Source organism: Sapajus apella, unplaced genomic scaffold (assembly GCF_009761245.1).
Source record: "Sapajus apella isolate SASKATOON/1434 unplaced genomic scaffold, GSC_monkey_1.0 scaffold3, whole genome shotgun sequence".
Classification (NCBI taxonomy): domain Eukaryota; kingdom Metazoa; phylum Chordata; class Mammalia; order Primates; family Cebidae; genus Sapajus; species Sapajus apella.
The window spans coordinates 54027663-54054375 of record NW_022436943.1 but is presented as its reverse complement, the minus strand read 5'-3'; the positions used below and the strand labels follow the sequence as shown (position 1 = coordinate 54054375).

At 44.7% G+C, this 26713-nt stretch overlaps 1 protein-coding gene across 3 annotated transcripts in view; it reads left to right on the top strand.

Moving 5' to 3' along the window:
- ADCY8 (adenylate cyclase 8) overlaps nt 1-22366 on the top strand; it is a 261483-nt gene extending 239117 nt beyond the window's left edge. For 2 of the 3 annotated variants that reach the window (XM_032253696.1, XM_032253691.1), the window contains exons 14-17: nt 9650-9796; nt 16773-16865; nt 18840-18954; nt 21784-22363. In XM_032253696.1, the coding sequence (XP_032109587.1) occupies nt 9650-9796; nt 16773-16865; nt 18840-18954; nt 21784-22271 (843 nt within the window). In that variant the 3' untranslated portion in view covers nt 22272-22363. Of the gene's footprint in view, nt 1-9649; nt 9797-16772; nt 16866-18839; nt 18955-21783 lie in introns of all 3 variants that reach the window. The other variant, XM_032253684.1, reaches the window with a different exon arrangement.
- The last annotated feature ends 4347 nt before the right edge of the window (nt 22367-26713 follow it).

Below are 26713 nucleotides of genomic sequence, written 5' to 3'. Positions count from 1 at the left end.
TGTGTGTGTGTGTGTGTGTGTGTGTGTGTGTGTGTGTGTGTGTGTGTAGAAAAAGAGAGAAAGAGTACAGGGAATGGGCAGGACTGTAGTGGCCAGCAAAAGCTCCCAATTTCATGCCCTATTACTGTAAGATGCAAAGGCATTTTCAACTTCTCCTCTTGCTACAAATCTGAACTGTGATACAAATCTCTGAACATCTGATTGGGGACATCTTTGAGTTTCATGGGGCCACAATAGCACCCAAAGCACCACCGTCTCCTGCTATGCCAGGGTATCTCCCAGGTCTATCCCTGGGGTGGCAGTGCCTTCATGGCTGACCTTCAGCTGATCTAGAAGAGTTGCTTGATGCACAAAGCCTCCAACTGACTTGTTTGCATCACTCTTTAGAAAATCATTCTGCAGACAGCTCTCAAAGAGGAACTGAATATACAACCTCCAGCTGGCAAAGACAGATGACTTCTTAGGTGTAACTTGTGTGTATATCCCTGGCCACAGCAGCCAGGTGTATGCTCGGAGCCACCGTTGGCATTGTTGCTGCAAGCTCCGACTCTCCTTTCTCTTCCTTCTTGGGTTATCACCCTTTTTGAGGTGCTCCAAGGGAGGCCATGTGATCTTGTGGGAAAATCCCAGGCTATTAAGCCAGTAGATCATGTATTCAAATCCCAGTTCTTCCATTTACTAGCACATGATTTGGAGCAAGTTAGTTAAGTTCTCTGAGCCTCAGTTTCTTCAACTGTAATATGATTCTAATTTTTACCTTCCTAGGACCCAGATATTAATCAGTCAAGAAGGTGGAGCAAAAGAATTCCAGGCAGACAGACCCAAATCGCCAAAGGCATAAAGATGAGATACTATAGGATATTTGCTGAGAAGGACTGGGGGGACTACAAGCACCCAGATATTTTAAGGGAAAGAACAGGCCAGAGCAGAGGTTTCATAAGTACAAAGAGACAAGTCTTGAAGAGCATTGAAGAAGGAGCTTGGATCTTGCAATAACAGGTAGGAATTATTATCCCCATTTTATAGATGAAGAAACTGAGGCTCAGAAAAGGAAAGAAATTTACCCACAATCACAAAGCTAGTGAGTAGTGAGCTCAAATCCAAACCCAGGTATGTGTAACACCAAAGCCAAAGTGTTCTTTCTCCTCCACCTCACTGTAAGTGCATGCAGAGAAGGGCAACTGTGACAAAGGATGACACAAACCATCCAAACACAGGTGGTGGACAGGGCCTCACCCTCAGAAGCATCCTGTCCAAGGCAGTGTTACCCACACAAACATTTTGACAGCTTCTGCTATTCTGGGGGACTTTTGGCTTAGAATAGCACTCACCTCCTCTGGTCAGGAACATTCTTGCAGATAAAGCCAGCTGGAGGTCCAAGCCTGGGTATCTCATCAATGTCAAGCATGCTAGCTCTGAGTCCCAGGAAACCCGCTGGCTCATCATGGTTTTATGAGGAGTTGTTGAAAAGACGCTAGCAAGGGCAGCTGTCCCAGGTGCTGGAGAGTCCACAAAGCATAAATCCCATCTCTGTCACTAACTAGCTGTGTGACCCACGGCAGGTTGCCCAACTCTTTGGAGCTCATTTCCTCATCTGAGTAATAGGGGAAATAATACTGACCTTGCTGAATTGGGGTCAGAGCTAAATCGGATAACAACACATTAAGTCCCCAGGGCAGCCCAGTGTCAGGCAGCTTCAGTATAGAAAGGCCATGCCTGGGTGCATTCAAAAACTTAATACTGTGGGTTTAGTTCTGGTTCCTCTTCCCACTACCTCTGTGACCACGGGCAGATGATAATAACCATTTCTGGATTTCATTTTCCTCATGCCCCTTGTGCTACAAAGGGATCATAACAATACTCTCCGTCTTCGTGTGATTCATTGCAACATTTACACGCGTTATCACGCCTAAAGCACTTAAACGGTGCTTGACATATTTTAAATGCACACTGGTTGTTGGCTATTGGTTTCTATATATGTGAGCCATTGCTATTTTTCTACTCCTTCCCAGTCACAGGCCCACCTCCTATCCCTTCTTTCACCCATTCCTTTCTCAAGTATTTATTGAGGGTCAACCATGTGGCAGGTGCTTCTAAATACTGGGGTTAAAACAGTGAACAAAACAAAAAAAAACCTTGCTGCTTTGAAATGTGTTTTTTTTCTGGGAAGACAGGCAGTGAAGCAAACAAGGAAATATATGACACAGTGTCAGAGAGTGATGAATTTGATGAGGATAGAAAAAGCTAAGTAATGGAATAGGGCATTGATAGGGTATTTACACTGGTCTCTTGGTCTGTTTGTACTGTTATAACCAAATACTTGAGACTGGGCAATTTTTAAAGAACAGAAATGTATTTCCTCCCAGGTCTAGAGAATGGAAAGTCCAAGATCAAGATGCCAGCAGGTTCTGTGTCTAGTGTGGGCCCTTATTTCTGCTTCCAAGATGGCACTTAAAACGCTGTGTCCCCACATGGCGGAAGAGCGGGAAAGAAGGAATCCACTCACTTCTACCCTTTAACACAGGCCTTAATGCTATCCATGAGAGCTCCACCCTCACCACTTTGCCACCTTCTAAATGTCTCACCTCTTAATACTATCCTACTGGCAGTGAAGTTTCAACATATGAATTTGGGGGACACATTCAGACTAGAGCAGGGGTCATGGAAGGTCTCTCTAAGGAGGTGACATTTGATCAGAGACCTAAAGGACATGCAAGAATCTAATAAGGTTAGCAAGTCTCAGCCTCAGTTTCTCCTATGCAGAGAGATGGCTTAACTTGGTATAAGCAAACACAGGACTTGGAGTTGCCTGAGCAGGTGAAGGACCAGACTACAGTTCCCTAAGCAAAGAGGACATCAGTCTTCATACTGACATATGCGGGCGTGCGACAGAGCACACACACATGCTCAAAATCCTCTGTTTTCAGCCAAGACCTTCAACCAACCAGAAGAAGTTAACAATAAACCAGTAATAGCTTTTCTATATTCATCAATCCCTCCCCAGTTTACAAAGTGTTTTTATCTTCTCAAAGCCCAAAATAGCAAGAAACAGATGGCACACTCAAGGTGGTTGCATGGAGTGAGTTGAAGGAAGGGACTATCTCCGAAGGTGTGTGTAGGTTGCCTGGAGCTCCTCTGTGTACCCTTTAAAATCACCCCACCTCTTCTCCCTGCTCTTCCTGGGGGGCACGGGTGAGAGGGCTGATCTACATGGGTTACATCTGTGACCTGCCTGGCCCTCAGGCACCCAGTTGAGGGTCACCAATGAGGGGTGCTGGGTAAGAGATGGCGGGAAGTGAGGAAAGTGAGGTCAAGATATTTATTCCCTTGGAATCATGTGAAGCTGGCTATGTCACTTCACAGAAATTAATATCCTCCCAAGCGCACTGCTGTGCTGTCTGCAATGTCAAACCAACTCACGCCTCTGGGACTCTTCTCATCCCTTTGAGCCTAGTGTGATGACCACTCTCCTGCCACCAGCCTTGGGTTTCTGAGCGATTTCTTAGGGTTTCCCTACTTCCTACCCTCGTCTTTCTAATTCAGCCCTTTATCAGTTCACCCTGCCTGAATTGTCTTGATTTGAGGGTGCCCCCTCTTTTCTGCTGGGTCTCTAATTGAAGCAATAGGGATAAAAAGGAGATGAAAATCCCACTGTGCTCAGCAACTGTGGGAAGTTGTTGTGGCTCCCAGGACCAAAGGGATACGGAGAAAAAGCACTTACTGGAACCAGTGTGAGCAGCCACTGCCATGGCACAGAGGAGCAGGCAGGTAACGAGTGGAGCACCTCAGTGCCACCGGGGCAAACTCAGAGCAAGAGCAGGCACTGTCATCGACAGCCGAGGGACCTGTGGTCAGAGGAGTCACCTCGTTTGCCCAGAGTCATGTGCCCACAGCTGTGGGGGTTGAGCGCTCCTCTCTTCCCACGTTACTCCCTTCACCTGCCGAGGAAGAAGTCCCTGTAACACCTTCCACCCTATGGGGAAATGCCAGGAAGGAGGGTTTTCCCTCTCTTACGGTGCCTTACTCTATCAGACTGGGGGGAGCCAGGGTCACCGGACCTCGAGACAATCGTGGGGCCCAGGTGCTAAAGGCCCACAGGGACCTCAGTCTGTCTTGTCTCCTCACAGACCTGTTTGTGCCCAAGGTAAACTCGTTTTCTCCTCACATGTGGCAAGCCCAGTAACACAGGTTCTTCCTTCTGCCCCACAAGAAACACATCTTCAAAGACAGTCCCTTCTGAGGACTACACACACCTTCAGAGATAGTCCCTTCATTAAACTCACTCCAGTCAGCCGCCTTGAGTGTGCCATCTGTTTCTTGCTATTTTGGGCTTCAAGAAGATAAAAACACTTTGCCCACAAGAAAGTAAAGACCCACCATTCTCCAGGTTCCCCGCCAGCCACTGAGTAGATAAATCAGCTCTGTCCCACTCTGTCTCACGGGAAGGAGCTGGAGGTTCCCATTTGTGCCTCAGATCCAAGACACATCGTCTAATCCATCCTCACGTGAGAGCCTGTGTTGAGGGGGTTGGTCTTCCACTGGCTGTCAGGCCCCTGTAGCCACTCTCTCCATCACTTAGCATCTTGTGGAAAGGAGGGGTGAGACCCATCCCACTCTATCCCCACTTCTCCAGCCTCCAGTAGGATTCCACAGAATCAAGATCTGAACTCAGGTCATATTTCTTCAAGTTCAGTGTTCTTCTTATCCCTCCACTGTGAAATCAACCATCCAACCAGATGGACAAACCCAAACCAGTTTCCGATTCCCACGATATTTATTCCTGCTTGTCATTATTATTATTAATTTCTATTGTTGTTGCAATAATTATAGTTATTATTAGCAGTACCATGGGCTGTTGTCAGACTGTCTAGGTACAAATTCCAGCTCTTCCTCATAACAACTGTGGGGCTTGGGTAAAGAATTTAAGCTCTGCATGCCTCAGTTCCCCATAAGTGAAATAAGGGTCTCACTTGTGTCCTTCTCATGGGGTTGTGGTGAGCATTAAATGAGATGATGCATGTGCAATGTTTTGCATTGTGCTTGGCACATAGTAAGTGCTCAAAAAAGTAGCTAATACTATTATCGCTATTTTATTATTTAAGCAATCAGAATATTTCAAATGATAGAAAGGCTGAGAAATAAAACTAAGGAAAAGGCATGAGGCTGGGCACAGTGGCTCACGTCAATAATCCCGGCACTTTGGGAGGCCAAGATGGGTAGATCGCTTGAGGCCAGGAGTTCAAGACCAGCCTGGCCAACATGGCAAAAACCATCTGTATTAAAAATACAAAAATTAGCCAGGTGTGGTGGCAGGTGCCTGTAATCCCAGCTACTCAGGAGGCTGAGACACGAGAATCACTTGAGCCTGGGAGTCGGAGGTTGCAGTAAGCCAAGATCTCACCACTGCCCTCCAGCCTAGGCAACAGAGTTAGACCGTGTCTCAAGAAAACAAAAACAAAAACAAAACAAAAGAGTGTGAGAGGAGCTGGCATTCATTAGAATATTCAGGGAGACAAACAATTGTTAAGACACCCCTGGCCATGGGCCATTTTATACCACGGAGGCATTTACATCACAGGGCATAAACTGAAGTGGGAGGGGATCCGGACTGCATAATTATGCAATGAAGTTTGGAGGGTAGCATCTTCTCTTTTTTTCTCTATTTTTAAGCAGGAAATAAAAATATAGGTGTAATGGGCTGAATTAGGTCTCCCAAAAATTTAGATGTTAAAGTCCTAACCCCAAGGACCTCAAAATGTAATTGTATTTGGAGACAGCTTCTTTAAAGAGGTAATTAAGCTACACTGAGGTCATTAGGGGGACCTATCCCAATATGACTAGTGCCCTAATAGAAAGAGGAGACTGGAACATAAGGTAGGCCACGTGAAGACACAGGGAAGATGGCAGCTGCAACCATGAAGAAAGCCCTCTGGCAACACCAACCTGCCAACACCTTGAACCTAGACTTCCAACCTCCACAATTGTGAGGAAACTAACATCCGCTGATTAAGCCACTGAGTCTGTGGTGCTTTGTTACAACAGCCCTAGCAAACTAATACTACAGCTAATAGAGTAAACAGAGACTTTTTACCAAGCCACAGCCATTAGGAGGACGCACGTTTACTTACGCAGGTTCTCTGAGTCCTACTGCAGTCAGGCTCCTTCCTGGCATCAGCACACTGTTCAAAGCCAAGGTAAACAGAAATCCACTTTTGAAAGCCACTTACTTTTGCTCTGCTCCTTGACTGCTCTCTGTACTCCTCCCACCCCACTGAGCCTTACTCAGCTGCTCATCAGCTGCCTGTGCTCTTTTGGATGAGAACTAAAGAAGGCATCAGTATAGATTCATCCACACTTAAAGTTCGAGATCAATTGATGACGAATCAGGGACACCATCTTTCTCTGACCTAGGGCATGCGATGTGCAGGAGGCACACTCATATGTGTACAGCAGGGAAATGCCTTGGAAATCCTCTAATCCTGTCTCTTCCACTGCTAACTGTGTGATCCAAAACAATGATTTAACTCCTGTCTGTCTCATTTTCTGTATCTGTAAAGTAGAAACAGTGATCATACTACTTCATAGAATTATTGCAAGGATTAAATCATTGGATTCAGATAAAATCAATGTGTAAGCTTTTACATTTCCTGTAAAGGCCAGGAAGTCACTAGTCAACCAACAGTTTTGAGTATTTACCTTGGACCAGACTGTCTAGGGTGTGCATTACATTGTAGGCATCCAAAAACTATTAATCACATGATATATAATTGGAGTGTGATAAGATGAATAGCATGTGGTTTTTACCCTCATGGAATCCACACTTAAAGGAAGACATGGATGTTAAGACAGCAATGCAGGTGGCAAGGGCTATACTATAGAATTGTTGAGATCACTGCAGAGCACCAAGTGCAGCCTCTAGACCCCCTCTGTGGGTCTGGGAAGGTTATGGAAGTCGTGGTCTCTAAATGGTTAGTGAAAGCAGAAAACAAGAGCTGGGCTGGTAAAGGAAGCTAACTGCAGGGAAGGTAGAACGTTTCCCACCAAGGGACAGATGGCAGAAATTAAAGCATTTAAGTGTGAAATAGAACAGGGGTTGTGTCTTGTTTGGCTTCTTCCAGGAGCAAAGCTTGAGACAAAGATCTGAGTGTAAGTAATTTACTCAGCAGTGGTCCAAGTAAACACAAGTAGATTGGAAAATGAGAAGGCAGGCAACCGATAAATGATGCATCATCAGATTAGTTCCCTCTGTGGGCTACTGGTGCTTAATCCCACTGGGAAATTCAGGGACATGGTATGAGAGCATGCCTCAAAGTTATCAGGCCCAAAGGGTGAGGGAGCTGGAACTATCCAGCAGTTCCCATGGGCATTGGTCAAGTGCTGCTTCTGAGGGGTAATTTCCTGACACCGCTCAAGGCTGCATTTCATGTGAGCAGAGTGCCCTCTAGCGGCCAGAGAAAAACACCATGCGAAGAAACACAAGGGCTGACACCTGAACGGTGGGTGAGCAGCTACAGGCAGAGCACCTGCAGCATCAGACACCACATGCACACGGAAGTACAAATGCTTCCGTGTTCTGGAGGACACGCCCAATTGGGGAGTTGCAGGTGATGAAGCTGAAGAGAGAGGTGGAGGCAGGGGCATGCATGTATGTCATGCTTCGGTGTGTGAGCTTTATCCTGAGGGCAATGGTGAGCCATTGGAGGGATTTAAGATCGGGAGTATCTTTAAACACTATTAAAGATACTGTTTGATCCTGCTGTGTGAAGGATACCATTGAATGGAACAAGACTGGAGTCAGGAAACCCAGTGGGAGGCGCTCATGTTAGTGATCAAGAAGGAAAATGGGAAGAGCCTGATTTTAAAACATACACACAGAGTGGTAGGAGCAAACATGTTTAGAAAACAAAAACAAACCCAGCAGAACTTGGCGATTTATTGAAGATGGATACAATGGGGAAGGAGTTGGTATGACTCTAATGGTCTCTGATTTTGATTTGGCAATGCTGGTGCCACCAAGTGAATTTGAGAGTGATGCAGTAGACACAGGCTTAGTTGGAGGGAAGATACATTAGGTTGATGGAATTTATGGTTGGAGGAGGAAGAGGGCAACCAGCTTGAGACATGGAAGCTTGAAGCCCAAGAAGGATAACTGACCTGGACACAGAAATTTAGAAATGGTCAGCATGTGGGTGTTGAAAAGGCTGGGACTGAAAGAGATGGACCATGTAAGTCTGTAAAACTGAGCCATTCAGTGGGCCAAGGACAGAACCATAGCAATCACCAATATTTAAAGTGAAAGAGAAGCAAAAAAACAGGCATTCTTAAAGGGGCCAGGCAAGAGAAAAGCAAAGGACATCACTAAAGCATAAAAAGTCAAGAGAATCGATATCTTGGGGTGATCAATAAAAACACCAGTCTGCAGGTGTCCAGCAGGATGTAAACTTATATATGTACATTGATTTTTCCACTTTGACTGACAGGCTAGACTGTTCTTCGTTCCTTTCATTCCAGCCTGAGATGCCAATAGGCATTAAGAGCAGGGGAATAGACAATGAAGGAAAAAACTAGTTTGAGAAATTTGAAAACAAGGAGGAAGAGAAGCTGGTTGACAGTCACAAGTGTCTGCAGGATCCAGGGTACTTTGTTCTTTTTCTCAGAAGAGACTCTTATAGGATGAGGAGGAGCAGAGAGAGGAGGCCAGGAGAAACAAATAAGAAAAAAAAGGATCACCGAAAACGTAAGTTGCTGAAGAAGTTATTAAATGATCAAGATCTCAGGTAGAAGTGATGACCTTCAGCAAGAGAAGGAAAGACAGACACATCATCTGGAGTTGAAGTGAAAGAGATGAAAGCAGGTAACAGACAAGTGTATGAGGATTGGAACAGAAGTAAGTCACCACCAAGAGCCATCACCATTTTCTCAATGAAGTAGAAAGGTAAGATCATCTACTGAGAGAAATAGAGTAGGGTTAAAAGGAGAGCTGAGGGTTTGGACTAGCTATTGAGGAGAAAAGAAAAGGAAGCTGACCAAGAACGAATGAACAGTCAGTCAGAACTCAGGGCCAAGCTAGGCTGGAGACCATGAATTTTCAGTCATCACATTCCATATGGTGATGAGGCTGTGATTGTGGTGCAATGGACTGAATATTCATGATCCTCCAGAATTCACATGTTGAAACCCTAACTCACAAGGTGATGGTATTAGGAGGTGGGAACTTTGGGAGGTGATTAAATCATGAAGGTGGGAGCCCTCGTGGATGGGATTAGTTCCCTTATTTTAAAAGGTCCCAGAGACTTGCCTTGCTTCTTCCACCACGTGAGGACACAGTGAGAAATCACCATGTCTGAACCAGAAAGCAAGCCCTCACCAGACATCAAATCTGCGAGTACCTTGATCTTGGACTTCTCAGCCTCCATAACTGTGAGAAATAAATTTCTGTTGTTTATAAGCCACCCAGTCTATGGTATTTTGTTATAGCAGCTCACATGGACTAAGACACTCAGTATTGACATAACAGTATCCAAGCCTCATTTTCTGTCTCTCTGTGGGTGCCTGTGTATGTGTGTACATGCATGTGTGCACAGGGAGCATCATTGCAGAACTGACCTCTAATGACCATTTCTGGCCCCCTCTGTGTGTCTCTGTCCAGGAGCTGTATTCTCAATCCTATGACGCTGTTGGGGTGATGTTTGCCTCCATCCCAGGATTTGCAGACTTTTACTCTCAGACTGAAATGAATAACCAGGGAGTGGAATGCCTGCGCTTGCTGAATGAGATCATTGCTGACTTCGATGAGGTAAATCTAAACCTGAGAAATTTACAATCACAAACGGACATCATTGTTGTCAAAGCATTGTGTTATTCATTGTAGGAATTACCTTTTTGGATTTGTGTGTGTGTGTGTGTGCACTTACAGAATTCCAGCCTGCATTATAAACACAAACATGTCTTATCTGATTTAGTTATCACGATTATCGCCTGAGTTAAATGCTATTGTTTCCCTCTTTGGGGGATCAGGAACATGAAGCTCAGGGGGGCTAAATAACATAGCCCCAGTGTCGCGCAGCTGGCAGATGGCAAAGGCAAGACTTGACTAGAGGCTGTAGGAGGCCAGTGCTGCTACCCAGGCACTGACACCACAGAGGCTGGGCACTGATGCGGGCCTTGCTCCATCTTCCCAAAGTGTCAAAGATAAAACTGTCCACTTGCATTTGGTCGGAGAACTGACTGGAAGTACAAACCCTGCATATAGTGGTTTCTTCCGCAGGCTCCATGAGTCTAATGAAAACATTCTGTGGGGGAAATATTCATGCGACACTTCATTTGCATGCATGAAGTTGACAGAAGTGGGCCTTCTCCTCCCCCATTCCCCATCTTGAAGGACATCAGAGTCCATCCAGTTGCAGAAGCCTGAAACGTGAAGCAAGTGATTCACTGAGAAAATGCTACGGAAGAAGCCAAATCCCAGCCTAACACCGGAGGGAACTCAGGCACATAAATGGTACAACTGCCTCACACTGAGGCAGGGGGCCAGGCTTTTGGATCTCCATGTTGGTCAGTCATTATTGGTCATGGGCTGCCCTGGTAGGGGTACATAACCTCCCAGGCACTTCCAGCAAGGGGGTCCTCATGAGGCCAGGCAGATTCTCCAGAAGAGGACACAGCAATGCGTTGTCAGTAGCCGGCACTCATGGCATTTTGGAGGATGTCCCCACAAAGGAGCGTGGGGTGGGAAACACAGCAACTGCTGCATCACTCTAAACAGCAGCCTCTCCCTCCGTCCCTACGCTCGATCCAGCTACTGAGTCCGGTGAAATCCTTCTTTCCATTGTATACATTTACGTGCAAAATGTGATGTTTTGACATATGTATACATAGAGGAATGACTAAATTAAGCTAATTAACATCCCCACCACCTCACCTGTCATCACTTTTTTGTAGCAAAAACATTTGAGGTCCACTCTCTTGGCAATTTTCAAGTATCCAATACATTATTATTAACTATAGTCACTATGCTATGCAGTGGATCTCCAGAACGTATTCCTCTTGTCTAACTAAAACTTTATCCCCTTTAACTAATATCTCCCTGTTCCCACCACACCCGCCAGGTTCTGATCACCACCATTCCACTCTTTGCTTCTGAGTTTGACGTTTTTAGATTCCAAGTATAAGTGATATCATGTGTATTTGTTTTTCTGGGCCTGGCTAGTTTCATTTAGCATTGTATCCTCCAGGCCCTTCCATGTTGTTGCAAATGACAAGTCTTCCTTCTTTTGGTGGCTGAATAGTATTCCACTGTGTGTGTGTGTGTGTGTGTGCGCGTGTGCGCGCGTGAGGATGCGTGTGTATCCATTCATTTCTCAATGGACACTTAGGCTGATTCCATATTTTGCCTGTTGTGAACACGCTGTGATGAACATGGGTGTGCAGACATCTCATCAACTTTCTTAATTGCTCTCACACCTGCCTTTTTCTCACCATCAATGCTGCTTTTACCTTGCTTCAGGACATATTATTTCTCTCCTAGATAACTGCAGTCACCTACTATCTGCTCTCCCTCTCTGCATCTCATCATTAGCAACCACCAAAGGCAGGAGTATTTTGTCACATCCTTTTGAAGCCTAAACCCTTCAGTCAACTTTAGCAGGTCAGCAGGGGCCTTGCACTCACTGTTCCTGTCTTCTCTCCAGCCTTACATCTCTCTGCATGCCACCTGGCCAGCACCACCTGACTACTTACAAGCCAGCACGCTCACCTGGCTCTCACACACTGCGCTTTCTGCCTGGAGGCCCTGCCATCCTCACCCTTACCCCATCCTCTCTCCCTCGACTCCATGGCCAGCTGAAAAGCTAACATGCATTGAACAGTCAATGCAAACATTACTTCTACTTTTGAAGGCTTTTCTAACTCCCGTCTCTACCCAGATAAATATTGTCATTCCTTTTTTTTTTTTTTTTTTGTCTCAAGTCGGAGTCTTGCTCTGTCTCCCAGGCTGGAGTGCAATGGTGCGATCTCAGCTCACTGCAACCTCCACTTCCTGCGTTCAAGCAATTCTCCTACCTCAGCCCCCTGAGTAGCTAGGGTTACAGGTGCATGCCACCATGCCTGGCTAATTTTTTGTATTTTTAGTAGAAACAGCGTTTCACCATGTTGGCCAGGCTGGTCTCAGGCTCCTAACCTTGTGATCTGCCTGCCTCAGCCTCCCAAAGTGCTAGGATTACAGGCATGAGCTACCACACCCGGCCTTCACTCCTGTATTTTTTTTTTTTTTTTTTTGAGATGGAGTTTCACTCATGTTACCCAGGCTGGAGTGGCGCGATCTCGGCTCACCGCAACCTCCGCCTCCTGGGTTCAGGCAATTCTCCTGCCTCAGCCTCCTGAGTAGCTGGGATTACCGGCACACGCCGCCATGCCCAGCTGAATTTTTGTATTTTTAGTAGAGACGGGGTTTCACCATGTTGACCAGGATGGTCTCGATCTCTTGACCTCGTGATCCACCTGCTTCGGCCTCCCAAAGTGCTGGAATTACAGGCGTGAGCCACCGCTCCCGGCCCTTCACTCCTTTTTTAATGAAAAATGTATACTCTGAAAAATCTTCTATCATAGAGGCTGAAACCCTTCAATACTGACCTGTTTACCATCCACTACCCACTTAGTTCTAGGGTGGAAACCCATGTTACTAATCCCTACAGGTTTTTACACGTGTTTCCAGAAACGCAAAGCATTTTCAATATATATCACTTAATAGTGATTTATCTCTCACACAAACCCTTAGGCTAGGAATTATTAGCTTTCACTTTATAAATAAGCAAAGCTGAGACTTAGACACACCAAGAATGACCAGGGTCACATACCACCAAGTGGGAAAGCCAAGATTTAAACTTCAGTCTCCCATACTGTTTTGATGTGTAATCATTTGTGTTGCACTATTTCTCACTTACCTGGCACTTCATGGTAATGATTCTGAAGACGTAAGCTCAATCACGGTCATTGTAGCTGTCTTGGGATGGCTGTAGGGGGTCAAGATGGATAAGACCTAATCACTTCTTGCCTCCCAAGGCTTCACCATTCAATGGGAGGCAGGGTGACTATGAGTTGCTCTTACACAAGAAGTCACTGGTAAGTGTCTTAGTACAGAGGGCCTTGCAAGGTGAGGAGGGGAAGGCAATCTTGTGACAATAGCGCCTTTAACTCCTGTCTCTATGCTAGGCCACAAGCTCGCTAAAATGGAAGCCATATTCTTGTAGCTGGTTAAATCTCCAAGGCCTAGCTCTGTGTCTAGCATGTAAGAGATGGACATGGCAGATGCTTGCTAAGTACTTGCCTAAAGAACTAATTAATGGGAGGACATAAACAAACTGGCAGATAGTAAGATGAAGATAGGTTAATGCAATTCAAAACATACTTAACAATTTTTTAATTACCCTATTAAAAATATTTGACTAATGATTAAGACGTCAAGCTTTGTTGTATTTTAAACTTTATAGCAGGGGTGTCCATTGTTTTGGCTTCCTTGGGCCACATTGAAAGAAGAATTGTCTTGGGCTACAGATAAAATACACTAACACTAAGGATACCTGGTGAGCTTAAAAAATTCGCAAAAAGAAATATCTCATGTTTTAAGACAGTTTACAAATTTGTGTCGTGCCACTTTCAAAGTCATTCTGGGCCGCAGGTGAACGTTTGCTTTATAGCAACCCATCTTCCAAAAATGCTCCCTCTCACATTTTAAAATTGTAATGAATAAAGTACATTTGAATTACATTTGCTTCTCAGTGAATCGAATTATAGACACTCTGGAGTCTTCCAAAGCAGAGAAAGAGAGCAGTGCCCCCTAGTGGTTGAAATGGGCGTTTGCAGAAGAAAGTTAGAGAAAAGGGGTTTGGTCTAGGAGGCTGGGTTGTTCAGAACATGGGCTTTAGACTAGGAGGACAAGTGTGAATAAGAGGAGGAGGGGGAGGAGTAGATGGGAGGAGGGGAGAGAGAAGAGAGGCAGCGATGAGGAGAAGAAGGATGAAAGAAGGAGGAAAGGGAGGAGGTGGAAGAGAAAGGGTGGGACAGGGGAAGGCGGAAGGTCAGGGAGAATGTAGTCGACAGGAAAAATAAAAACGTGGCCTGAATCGCCAGCCCCAAGCACTCCCAACTTTGCCTGTGTGGGCCCTTGGGTCACTCAGACATGCCGTGTTTTGTTTTGTTTTGTTTTGTTTTGTTTTTTGGTCAAGAGAGGCCCTCTAGATTCTGCCTGGCTGTGTTCACTTCAGTACTGACGCTTCTCTTCTAGCTGACAGAATCACCACCAGTTACTGAGATCATGCAAAATTCTTTCCTGGCTCAGAGGAAACCTAACCTTTGCACAGATCACACCCTCCAAGACTGTGTTTGCGATAACCCAACTCAAGGGCGTCTCACCCCTCAACCCCTACCTCAACAAAGGGCCAAAGACCCCTCTCACATCTCACATCTCCATTTGTTCTACTGAACAATGGGCTGATCAGGGACCACAGTATGCCCCCAGACACTTTTAGCTATAGTGTAAATAAATCTGCTGCATGGATATTAAATGAGATGATGAAGCTCCTTTCTGCCTCCAAACTATCTTCGGATGGGGAGGCTTACCAGAGCCTGAAACTGGCTCTCAGCCAAGTGGTTCTGATGAGAAGGGAAGGAAAAGTACCTGCTCTCCACAGGACCACGTCAGATCAGTCCACCGCCAGCGGAAAGCTGCGGGGAAGTAGCTGCAGGGAGGCAGAGGGAAGGTGAGCCATTGAAGATGTTCCAGGATTTTTAAGTGGAAACATTAGCAGCTGAAGAGCTGCCACAACACCAAATCTGTTTGCTTAGTGTCTGAGGGCAAAGGTCAGTCATGATCCAAGACTGAAGACCTGCAGACCCTGGGCACAATTTGCAGAATCTCAGCGGGAGCAGAAGAGGGGCTTCGCTTTAGTTCAGGAAACAGAAATAATAAACAAAGCCTGCCTCTGCTGTAAATCAGGTTACGCACACACACATGCACACACAGCCCAAAGCAAAACACCTACCTATGTTCTCCAAGTTTCCAGAAGAGTTTCTCTCAGGGAGGAATTTTCCAGGTTTTCTTAGCTGCTGATTAATTTTGAAACAATGCCTGAAACAAGAGAGTCTATAAAAAAAAAAACACCTTTTCTGCTGCATCTGCTTGTCTGTCCTCCCCAGGATGACATGAGACCCTGAGGATATTACAATCTTAAATGAAGGTAAAAAGTTAGAGCATCAGAAATTGCATCTAAATGTCTGCCAAGAGTTGGACTAAGAAGACAAAGTTTAGACTTGGAAATCAGTGAGGTTTGAGTTGGAGCCTAGCTCTCCCACTCAGAGCGTGCAGCCTGTGCAGTCACAAAAGGGACCGACACTTGTTTTAACATTCTGCTGTTGCTCCCATGTAAGTCTTAATTTTTGAACAAGGTGTTCCACATTTTCATTTTGCACTGGGCCCTGCAAATTATGTGGCTGGTCCTGTCTCCCCTTTCTCACCCTGGGATCTTGGGACACACTGTTTTACCACATGGGGACTCTGTTTATTCATCTGCAAAATAGTTCTGAGAATGCCAGACTCAAAGTGCCACGCAGAGAAACAGATGAGCAATGGAGGCAGAAGCCCTAGTTCTGTGCCCCAACATATGTGGACATCCCTCTTCCAGTCTTTTTTTTTATTTTATTTTTTTAAAATTTATTTATTTTACTTTAGGTGTATACTATATCTGTCATTTCTCCCCATGCTATCCCTCCCCACCCTCCCCTCCCTTCCCACCCCCTGCTTTCTCTTCCCTACCCCCCAACTGCCCTCAGTGTGTGATGCTCCTCTCCCTGAGTCCACGTGTTCTCGTTGTTCAACACCCACCTATGAGTGAGAACATGTGGTGTTTGGCTTTCTGTTCTTGTGTCAGTTTGCTGAGAATGATGTTTCCAGATTTATTTTATTTTATTTTATTTTAGGTGCATGCTATATCTGTCATTTCTCCCCATGTTATCCCTCCCCACCCTCCTCACCCTCCCCATCCCCCGCTGTCTCTCACCTACCCACCCCCCAACTGCCTCCAGTGTGTAATGCTCCTCTCCCTGAGTCCACATGTTCTCACCTGACTCAGGCTCTTTCTGAAGATAAGAATATGTATGTGGGGATGGGATGCTGTGTTCACTTTTAGATGGGGTGGTCAAGAGGACTGCATTGCAGAGATGGGATTTGAAGAAAGACCTGTAGGAGGTGAGGGAGTGAGCCATGCAGTTGTCTGAGGGAAGAGTAGCCCAGCAAGGGAACAACAGGTGCAGAAGTCCTGAGGCCGAAGCAGGCTTGGTTTGTTCTCAGGTCAGTGTGGCAAGGGGCAAAGGAGATCAGTGTGGCTGGAGCAGAATGAGAGAAGGAGACAATAAGAGAGGGGACAGGTCTCTGCAAGCCTTGCAAGTCACAATGAAGACTGACTTTGACCTTGAGTAAAACAGGAAGCCACAGGAGGGTTTTGCACAGAGCAGGGACAGATCTGACTTACAGGTGAAGAGGCAGATCTACTCCTTAAAGAGTACCAGGTGACACCCATCTCCGCTCCTGACCCTTAGCAAGAAGTCCTCATTAAATATATGTGACTGGCTGCAAGCATGATTCTCAAGAGAAAAGCAGGTAACTGGAGGATGCTGAATCATGAGGCAGCTCACTGTAAGCCAGGGGCCTGTTTTCAGGAGCCCCAGGCTCCTGGAAGAATAAACACCAGGGCTAACACCATTGCCTGGCTCTCTTTCAGTTGCTTGGTGAAGACCGATTTCAAGACATTGAAAAGATTAAGACCATTGGCAGCACCTACATGGCTGTGTCAGGCCTGTCACCTGAAAAACAGGTAACTCTTTGGACTCAGCCACAACGCATGGCAGGGATCTTGCTGCTGTCATGTCACCGATGGTGGTGAAGCCTCTGTCGCCAAGTCTTAGGGAAAGATGGGGAGAAAACCTGATGGGCTGGATTATAGTAGTTATGTGATGTGAATTTGCCCCCAAGGTAGGTAGAGTCTACCCGACCAAGCCATGCTGCTTTTTTTTGAGAAACTTCTAGACTTTGTTCTGAACCTCACTGTTCCCTTGAACAAAATCAGAGCCAAGAAATACCCTATTGTGATTTAGTTGTGGATCTTACTAAACGCTTAATACTAGCCTCTTTTTTCTTATTTTTGTTTTGTCTTTCAAAAGTCATACGTAAGGATAATAATGCTGCTGCTTTTTGGAGTGTTGACTGTGTTCCAGGCACTGATGTTAAACAGCAACACTGTCTACCTTCCAGGGCTAATGGATGAATTATCTAATAAGTCCTCAATTCGTGTTAAATGAATATGAGTCCAAGATACTTGGGGAAATAGAATTCTCATCAATTTCTTCCCATCCTTCCTATCCTTTTTCCAACTAAAAACAATAAAATACTTCAAGAATGACTGTCTGGGACGAAATTCATGCTGGTTATTATTTAGCACATGTGCAGCAGGGATTGGAAAACTATAGCCCACAGATCAAATCTGGCCCACCCTCTGCTTTTATAAATAAAACTTTATGGAACACAGCCACGCTCATTCATTTATATTTTGCCTATTGCTCCTTTCAAGCTAAAATGGCAACACTGAGTAGTCACAACAAAGACCATATGGTCCACAAAGCTTAAAATATTGGCTATCTGGCCTTTACTGAAACTGTTTGCTAACCTCTGTTCTATAGAAGCACAAAGTTCTCTCATATTAAAAAATCTCATTCAACACCTATGAGGTAGCAAGGGCAAGTAGGCTTATCCCCTTTTTATAGATTTGGAAACAGAGGTTCAGAGAGGCCCAGAGGCTTGTGCAGCACTTCTCTTAGGAGTTTTGTAAGCAAATGTGTAACATCTCTTAAACACACACTGTGAGCAATTGAAAGGAAATGGACACAGTTCTTACATTGGAAAAGCTACACATACCTAGGAACATATACATACACACATACACACATACACACACACAAACACATACACTCACATACACACATAAACACATACACTCACACACACACATACACACACATACACATACCCACACTCACATACCTACACTCACACCCACCCATACACCCCCAACATACACACATACACACACACACACACATATGCATACTTACACTCACACATAGACACACTCACAATGTGCACACATACACTCTCACATACATACACACACTCACATATACTCACACCCAGCCACACACCCCAAAACACACGCACATATACACACACTCACACATACACACATACCCTCACACACACACTGACATACACACACACATACATACACTCACACCCTCCCCCAACACACACTCACATACACACGCATTTACACATACCCACATACACTCACACCCACCCACATACCCCAACACATGCACATACACACACGTACATTCACACATACACACCCACACACACACACACCACATACAGTCATGCCCACCCACACACCCCCAACACACATGTACATACATACATACACTCACACCCATTCACATACATGCCAGTKAGCATACACTCAGGAACCGATGCTACATCAATCTGAACAGACAAGTGTAGATGTGGAAGAAGGAACACAATGACCCACATCTACAACACTCTTGCAAGCAAATCTCATGTCTCCCCTTGTTCTGAGATACCAGTGACTTGAGAGTACAGGGGCTCACACATATGATCATTTCCTTTAAGGGATGTGCAGGTGGGGTTGGGTTAGGACATAAAGCCCCTGCTGCAGAAATGTTAATGTTCCGCATGTTTCACATTAAATGAATTCTTCTCCTCATGTTTGCTTCAGCAATGTGAAGACAAATGGGGACATTTGTGTGCTTTGGCTGACTTCTCACTCGCCCTGACAGAAAGCATACAGGAGATCAACAAACATTCATTCAACAATTTTGAACTCCGGATTGGTGAGTAGCGGCTGCAAGTGGGGCCTGATAGAGCCAGCTGACCTTGCTTCACAGACCCTCCCCTACCTTGGGCATCAATCCAGGAAGCTTTTCCCTGCAAAATGCAACAGGCCTATCACCACCCTGCCAAGGATGGGGACAGGGTCATCTCAGACCTTTCTTAGTTTCCTCTCACTCAAGATGCTGGAAACAATTTAGGATACTGGCCTGTGTGCAGAAATACAAAGCAGCCAGCCTTTGGCAAATGCTAGACAATTGTGAACCTCTCTTCCAACTTGCCTGCCCATGCAAGGTTGTGCATAGAGATGTAGCCGACTAATCAGTCATTTAATTTTGACTCTTGGGTAGCTCAATGCTGGTGGTCAATGTATTGCTCTCAGGTTCTTCAGGATAATTTCTTTAGACAAAGGCAGGATTCTGCTCTTGAGGATGGCAGATACTATACTTCCAAAGACAGGCTTTACTCAGCTGCAAAACTTGCCCTTCCTTTGGGCTTAAAGACACCACTGTGCAAAGCAACAGCATAACAATAATCACTGCAATCGATAATAATCCTTTATAATTTGCCATTCCTTCCACATCTCAACTCAGCCTCAATGACCTCCTGAAATGCAGTCTGAAAGCCCCTGGTCTAGTCCACATTCTCATTTTGTAGATGAGAAAACGCAGACCCAGAAAAAGGGAGTAACTAGCCTAAGATCACACAGGCAAATAGTCACACCAGTAGCAGCTCCAGCATTTCCTGACTCTGAGACAATGACATTCTGGCTGCCAAGGTGCCGTTTAAAATAACTTTTGCTGCAGCCCTCATACTGTAGACATCTTCTGGCTGACATGCCATTTTACTTTATCTGCTTCTCCCTTAGCGGCTTTCAAGAAAGAGGTCAAGAAATACCAGTATCTGACTTGTCAGATCTAAGGCATGCCATATGTCTTTGTTCTTTGGATTGGAGAAGTTATAGTTTATGTTTTTGATCTGTGGATGGGATGTTCAGGGTTTGTTCCCACAACTTCCATCAATCTTATCAATGTCGTTTCTGAAATCGTCGACTACACAATTGATGCAGGAATAAAAAAGAGAACTGTAATGATGAACAAAGAGATATTCGAAGTAAATTCTGAAGATGTTGCCAAATCAGGGTCAGCCCTTGTCATGAAATATTATACTGTTAGTAGAGTTTCACTGATCTCAGAGGTTGGAAAATTAACTTTCCAAGTGAATTAATCATCTCAGTTTGTGTTTTGGGTCTGCTGTAAACAGCTGTATGACTTTGGGCAAATCATTTAAACCTTCTGTGTCTCCGTTTCCTCCTGTGTAAGTTGGGTGTCAAATTATTACCTCCTCTCCCTCCCTACTTCATAGTAATGAGAATCAAATGGGGTATTGGCTGTCAAAGTTCTCTGCAAATTTTAAAGAGCTAACTATCATTGTGATGCCCATGTAATCTATAGAGTGATATTTTCACATTCTGTCAATTATAACAGTGTGTTTGTGTGTCTTGCTTTTGCCTCTGACTAGAATAATCTCACCCAGATATCTGCATGGCTATTCCCACCACTTTCTTCAAATCTCTGCTCAACAAAGTCTTTGCTAATCCCCTTACTCCAAAATACACTCTTTTCCATCTTTCACCATTCTTTTACCCTGACTGATTTTTCTTTGTAGCCCTAATAATTCATTGATATTATATTACATTTTAAAAATTATTTTCTATCTCTCCCCAGTAGAAGGTAAACTCCATGGGGACCAAGGCTGTACTTCTTTTCCCTCCCACCATATCCCAAGTGCCTAGGACAGAACCTGGCTCATAGCAGGTGCCTAGTCAATGTTTGTAGAATGAAATAATTCTGTTAGACAGAGACATACATGTCCACTAACATGTTTATTGAAATGCTGCCATTTCTAGAATTATTTGTTTCCTACAGGAGGAGGGAGGAGGCAGTGAAATTGTCTTTAAAAGTATTTACCAGATAAACTGTGGAATTGTGGGGAAGTAATAGCCCAAGCAGAGAGAAAGTCAGGACAAAGGGGCAAAGGTGGGTACTGGGTGCGATTAGGAAAACTCCAGCAGTTCAGTGTAGATATAATGCAGCAGTAAGGAAAAGAGTGGGATAAATGAGGCTGGAAAATCAGGCAAAAGTCAGATCAGAGAGGTTCTTGATTGTGATTCTAAGGAGCATTGGCTTTATTCTGTAAGTGAAAGGAGCTCTGGAAGATATTTAGGTGAGTCGTAACTTGTTCAGATGTGCAGTGCAAAAAAGCCCTCCCACTTCTGCAGCAGTGTGGAGGATGAACTCAAGGGGGACAAGGGAGGAGACAGGAAGGACAGTTAGAAAGCCATTGCCATGGACTGAGGGATTGACGCTGAGGACCTAAGCTAAAACAGAGAGGGAAAAGGTCTGTCCAGGTTCTCAGAGCACTATGTCGGCAGAAGCAGGAGATCCCATGGACCCTGACTGCTGGTCCATGCTCTGATCATCCCACAGACTGAGACAAGTCTCAGTTATTTTCATTATTACGAAAATAATAATTATATTCAATCGAGCACTCACTGGTTGCCAGACACTATGCCATGGTGGCTTTACTTATATTATCTCATTAAGTCTTCCTTTAATTATTTCCATTCTACTGATGAGAAAAGTGAGGTCCAAATAGGTTAAGTAACTGACCCAGGTGACACATCTAGTAAGTGACTGAGGCAGGATCTAGGCCCTCCAGTTCATCCACAGAGACCCCACACATATTGATCACTGTCCCAGGGAGGGGTTCAGATACCCTAATGTCTCTCTTTTACCTCTGACCTCTTACTCCTTTGGTTCACCCCCTAGGCATCAGCCACGGCTCAGTGGTAGCTGGCGTTATTGGCGCTAAGAAACCACAGTATGACATTTGGGGCAAAACTGTGAACCTGGCAAGCCGAATGGACAGCACAGGGGTTAGTGGCCGGATCCAAGTCCCAGAGGAGACCTATCTCATCCTGAAAGATCAGGGCTTTGCCTTTGACTACCGAGGGGAGATCTACGTAAAAGGCATTAGTGAACAGGAAGGAAAAATCAAAACGTACTTTCTCCTGGGAAGAGTCCAACCCAACCCATTCATATTGCCCCCAAGAAGACTGCCTGGGCAGTACTCCCTGGCTGCAGTCGTCCTGGGACTCGTCCAGTCCCTCAATAGGCAAAGGCAAAAGCAGCTACTCAATGAGAACAACAACACGGGAATTATCAAGAGTCATTACAACCGGCGGACTTTGTTGTCACCCAGTGGGACAGAGCCTGGAGCCCAAGCTGAAGGCACCGACAAATCTGATTTGCCATAAAAGCATTTTCTTTGTGTTTCTTTTTTTTTTTTTTGTATTTCTTTTATATATAAAATAAATATACTAATAAAAAGGTTTAATTTTTTTTAGAACAAGGATGGTTTCATTGGTCTTTGAATGTACCAGATCAAGGACACAATTTGAGGGTCTCTTCAAATACTCCCTTCACACACATTTATTGATCACCTTTTGTGTGTAGGGATCCCTGGGAAGCAAAGATAAATGAGACCTAGTTTCTGACTTTGAGAGTCTGAGAGGCTCACAACTAGGTGGAAAAGAAGGACATGAGAACAGAAACTCCATACACTCAGAAACTCACCACCATCTGCCATTTTTGAGCACTTGCCAAGGGCCAGGCCAAGTGCCAAAGTTTTTACATAATGATGTCCTGTAATCCTCACACCTGTACATTCATCAGTATTTGCTGAGCACCTACAATGTGCCTTTGGCTGTCCTACACTCCAAGGAAATCATGGCAAAAGTGTTACCCTTATAGAGCTAACATTCTGGTTGGGGAATAATATATAATATTCTGAGGTTTTTCTGTTTTTTGTTTTTTTGAGATGGAGTCTTGCAATGGTGCCTGGGCTGGAGTGCAATGGCACAATCTCGGCTCACTGCAACCTCCACCTCCTGGGATCAAGCGATTCTCCCACCTCAGCCTCCTGAGTAGCTGGGATTACAGGTGCCTGCCACCACGCCCAGCTAATTTTTTATATTTTTAGTAAAGGCAGGGTTTCACTATGTTGGCCAGGCTGATCTCAAACTCCTGACCTCATGATCTGCCTGCCTCAGCCTCCCAAAGTGCTGGGATTACAATATTATATAAGAAGATGTAATATTCTCATTAACCAATACATAAACAATCTGCTTTCAGATAGAGGTAGTGGCTAAATAAAATTAAGTTGGATACTTGGAATAAAGATTGGGAGGACAGGGATGCTGATTTAACTGAGTCACCAGGGAAGGCTTTTTTGAAGATGTGATGGCAAAGCTTGACCCTAAATAATGAGAAAGAGGTGACCCATAAGACCTGGGAGAAAAATTTCACAAGAAAAAGTAACAGCAAGTGCAAAAGCCCAGAAGGGGGATCCAGCCCAGCACAGGAGAGGAACAATAAGAAAGGCAATGGGTATGTGAGCCACTGTGGGCAAGCACACTGTTTCCTGGAAGACACCTAAGTGCTTATGACCACAAGACTGCCAGGAAAATTTCATACATATGAGAAAGCCCAGAAAAATTAAAGGATTTGGTCAAGGTCATGTAGCTAGTTGTAGAACTAGCTTCATAACTGTATTGGTCAATAAAAGCCAGCTACTATAACAAATAACTCACAATCTTTGTGGCTAAAACACAATAAAAGATGTATTTCTTGCTCATGTTCTATTGTACATGTGTCAAAGCGTCTTCCATGCAATGATTTTGGGACCTAACGTCCTTCTGCATTGGAATTCTCTTCTTGGTCCTCTCTGTCTAGCCAACTGAAGGGAAAGTAAAGGGAACCACTCAGAAGGTCTTAGCTACCAGGCATACATTATCTTTCTGTCCCACCTCACTGCAGGGGAAGTTAGGGAATGGATTATTCCTATCTTCCCTTACCAAAAGGAAAAATGAAATGCAATTGCCAATACCACAGGCACCATGTCTTTCTGAGCCCACAGTCTGTTCATAAACACTAAGCTATTCTGATAAGCACTATGTTGGAGGTACAAAGTTTAAGTAATTGAATGAGCATTACCAAATCCCAATCATTTCTAAACGCTTGACTCTGAACAGCACCCCACTTAAAAGAAACTTAGTCCCAGGTAACCAATCCACAGTAGATATACCCTTAAAAAATACCTATCTGAGGCATCTCAAGTGGGACCCTCATGTTAGAAGTGGAGCTGTCTTCTCTTGAGGCACAAAGCAGAAAAGTAATTAAGGTTAAGGTCAACCTTAAACTCTGAACCATATTTGGGATGCCGTTTGCTCTTGGAAACTATGTACACGTCAAAGAAGTATGCCCCCTCCAAAATCATGTCAAGGCCCCAATGGAATGTGAAGATGGCATGTGAAAAGCCTCAGTATACTGAAAAGCCCTCTACCAATGCCAGGGGTTGTTACAGTCTTCATAGACTCAGAGAATCCCAGGTCAGGAAAGCCCCAGGGGATGCTCAGTCCAAGGGAGTGAGAACATTTAAACAAAGTAAAGCTTTATGCCTTCTGGACTTGGAACCACCAGATGCAGGTAGGAAGCTGAGCTCAGGTAGGTCGAGGCTTGGCAAGCAAAGTTAGCAAAAAAGATAGTTAGGCTGTGAAGAAATAGTATCTAAAAAACAGAAAACTTGATGTGGGTCATCAAGCTTTGGTCCTACCCCAGAACATAAGGTCCATCTCAAAACCACAGCCAGTAGCAGCAGAGACTCCAGTAAGCGGACAAGCCATAGTGAGCTAGTTCCATCCCCAGGAAGAGAGGATAGAAGGGACAGGCTTTGTTTCTAAATCCTGAGCTAGGACTCAGTACAAAGTCCTGGACTAGAAGGAGAATTTGGTTCTAGGCAAGATAACTGGGCAGAAACTAAGGTAAGAACCATCAGGCATGTGGATGCTGTTAATTTTGGGGTAATAGTGGGGTTAACACTGTGGAACTTCACCCAGAACCCATTCCTGACTCGATGTCAAGCCTCAAGATACCACATATGAAGGAGGTGGACGCTCCATCCTGGGTCTGGGAGATGTGGCTTCATTCAGGACTCCAAAAAGAGAGGAGCAAAGGGGCATGATGATGCTGAGAATTCCCATCAGATTGCCAAGGAGCCCATCAAGTGGGCATCTGGCCTCTGCTCCAAATCATCCAGCACCAAAACATTGAGTCCCTTCCCTCTAGCTCAGCCCATTCATTGGCACCAGGAGACATGCTATCTTTTCATACTAAGGCAAAAGGACAAGAGACAGAACCATAAACAGGCTTGTGGTTGAATATCTAAGAAAACAAGCCTCTTCTTGGGCCTTGCATGAGTCTGGAGGGGCTGCAAAGGCACATGGTCTTCCTGAATTAGGAAGATGTTTCTGTTTACCTACAGTTTTGGTCCATTCAGCTCATTTACTAAAAGAACCTGAAATGTCAAGTGATTTCTGGGAAACCTGGCATAGTATTCTAGACGAGGATATCAACCTTACCTTTTCCTTCTCTGAACTCTGCCTGTGAGATTTGGGGTTTGATTCTAGAAACGTCAAGGATAAACACATGCCGAGGAATAGTGCTCAAAATGCCGAAATACAAGAAACTCGGTAAGCTTTAGTTGAGGCTTTCTCAATGGCTCTGTATTTTTTACTTACTCTTCTGCAAGCTTACCCAGGTGGGTTCCCCCACCATTTTCATCAGCCTGTGTAGGAAAAGCACAATCTCCCATGAGACAAGCACATCTGCGCCTAGAGAATGGGCAAGGGTGTCCGCAGCTTTCATTCAAAGACTGGGTTTGGGGAGCTGCTGCCTTCCAATCTGCCATCACATAAAGCCAGGTGAGTCACCTTGAGTTTGGAAATGCCCCCACACCAGTTTCACCACTTCCTTTCTTCTTTAGGAACTATGGAAGCATAGCTGCTTTCCACTGGAAGTTACAACTATGTTGTCATCTCCATTTTACAAATGAGTAAGCTGAGGCACAAAGAGTTTGAGCAACCCACCTAAGGTCTAACAACAGGAAAATAGGGATTCAAATCCAGGTGGTCTGGCTCAAGAGTCCTGTCCTTAAACACCACTGTAGAACCTTGTAAGGGGGTGAATAATATTCATTAAATGAAAGTTGTATGCCAAAGCAGACTCTCTGCTTGCATGCTGCAGGCTGTGTGAATGGGGGAGCTGTGCAAAACTCTGGGATGTCAGCCATTCAGACAGCCTGGGACCTCTTGTCCTGATCCCAAACAGCTTCATCCTCTTCCCCCAGTGGGTTAAACAATGATTTTTGTTTTATTTCTGTCCTGTGATATGAAAAAGTTCAGGAAGTACGGGGCTGACTGTTCAGAGGCACTTCCTTGAGGTACACGGGCCTTGATTTGAATCCTATCTCTATCACTTACCAGCTGTTTGATGCTGGGCATGGAGCAGGATCTCTCTGTGTGTCCCAGATTCTTCACCTACCACCTGGACATCAGAAAGGAAGCTGTTGTGATTTAAAATCCCAAAGTTTCAAGACTTGAGAAGTACAGGAAACATACCATATACAGGAATATCTCATTTTATTTCACCTCACTTTGTTGTATTTCATGGATATTGCATTTTTTTATAAATTGAAAGTTTGTGGCAACCCTGCCTCCAGCAAGTCTGTCACAGTCATTTTTCTAAAGCATGTGCTCACTTTGTGTCTCTGTGTCACATTTTGGAGATCTTTGCAATATTTCAAACATTTTCATTATTATTATATGTGTTATGGTTATCTGTGGCCAGTGATCTTTAATGT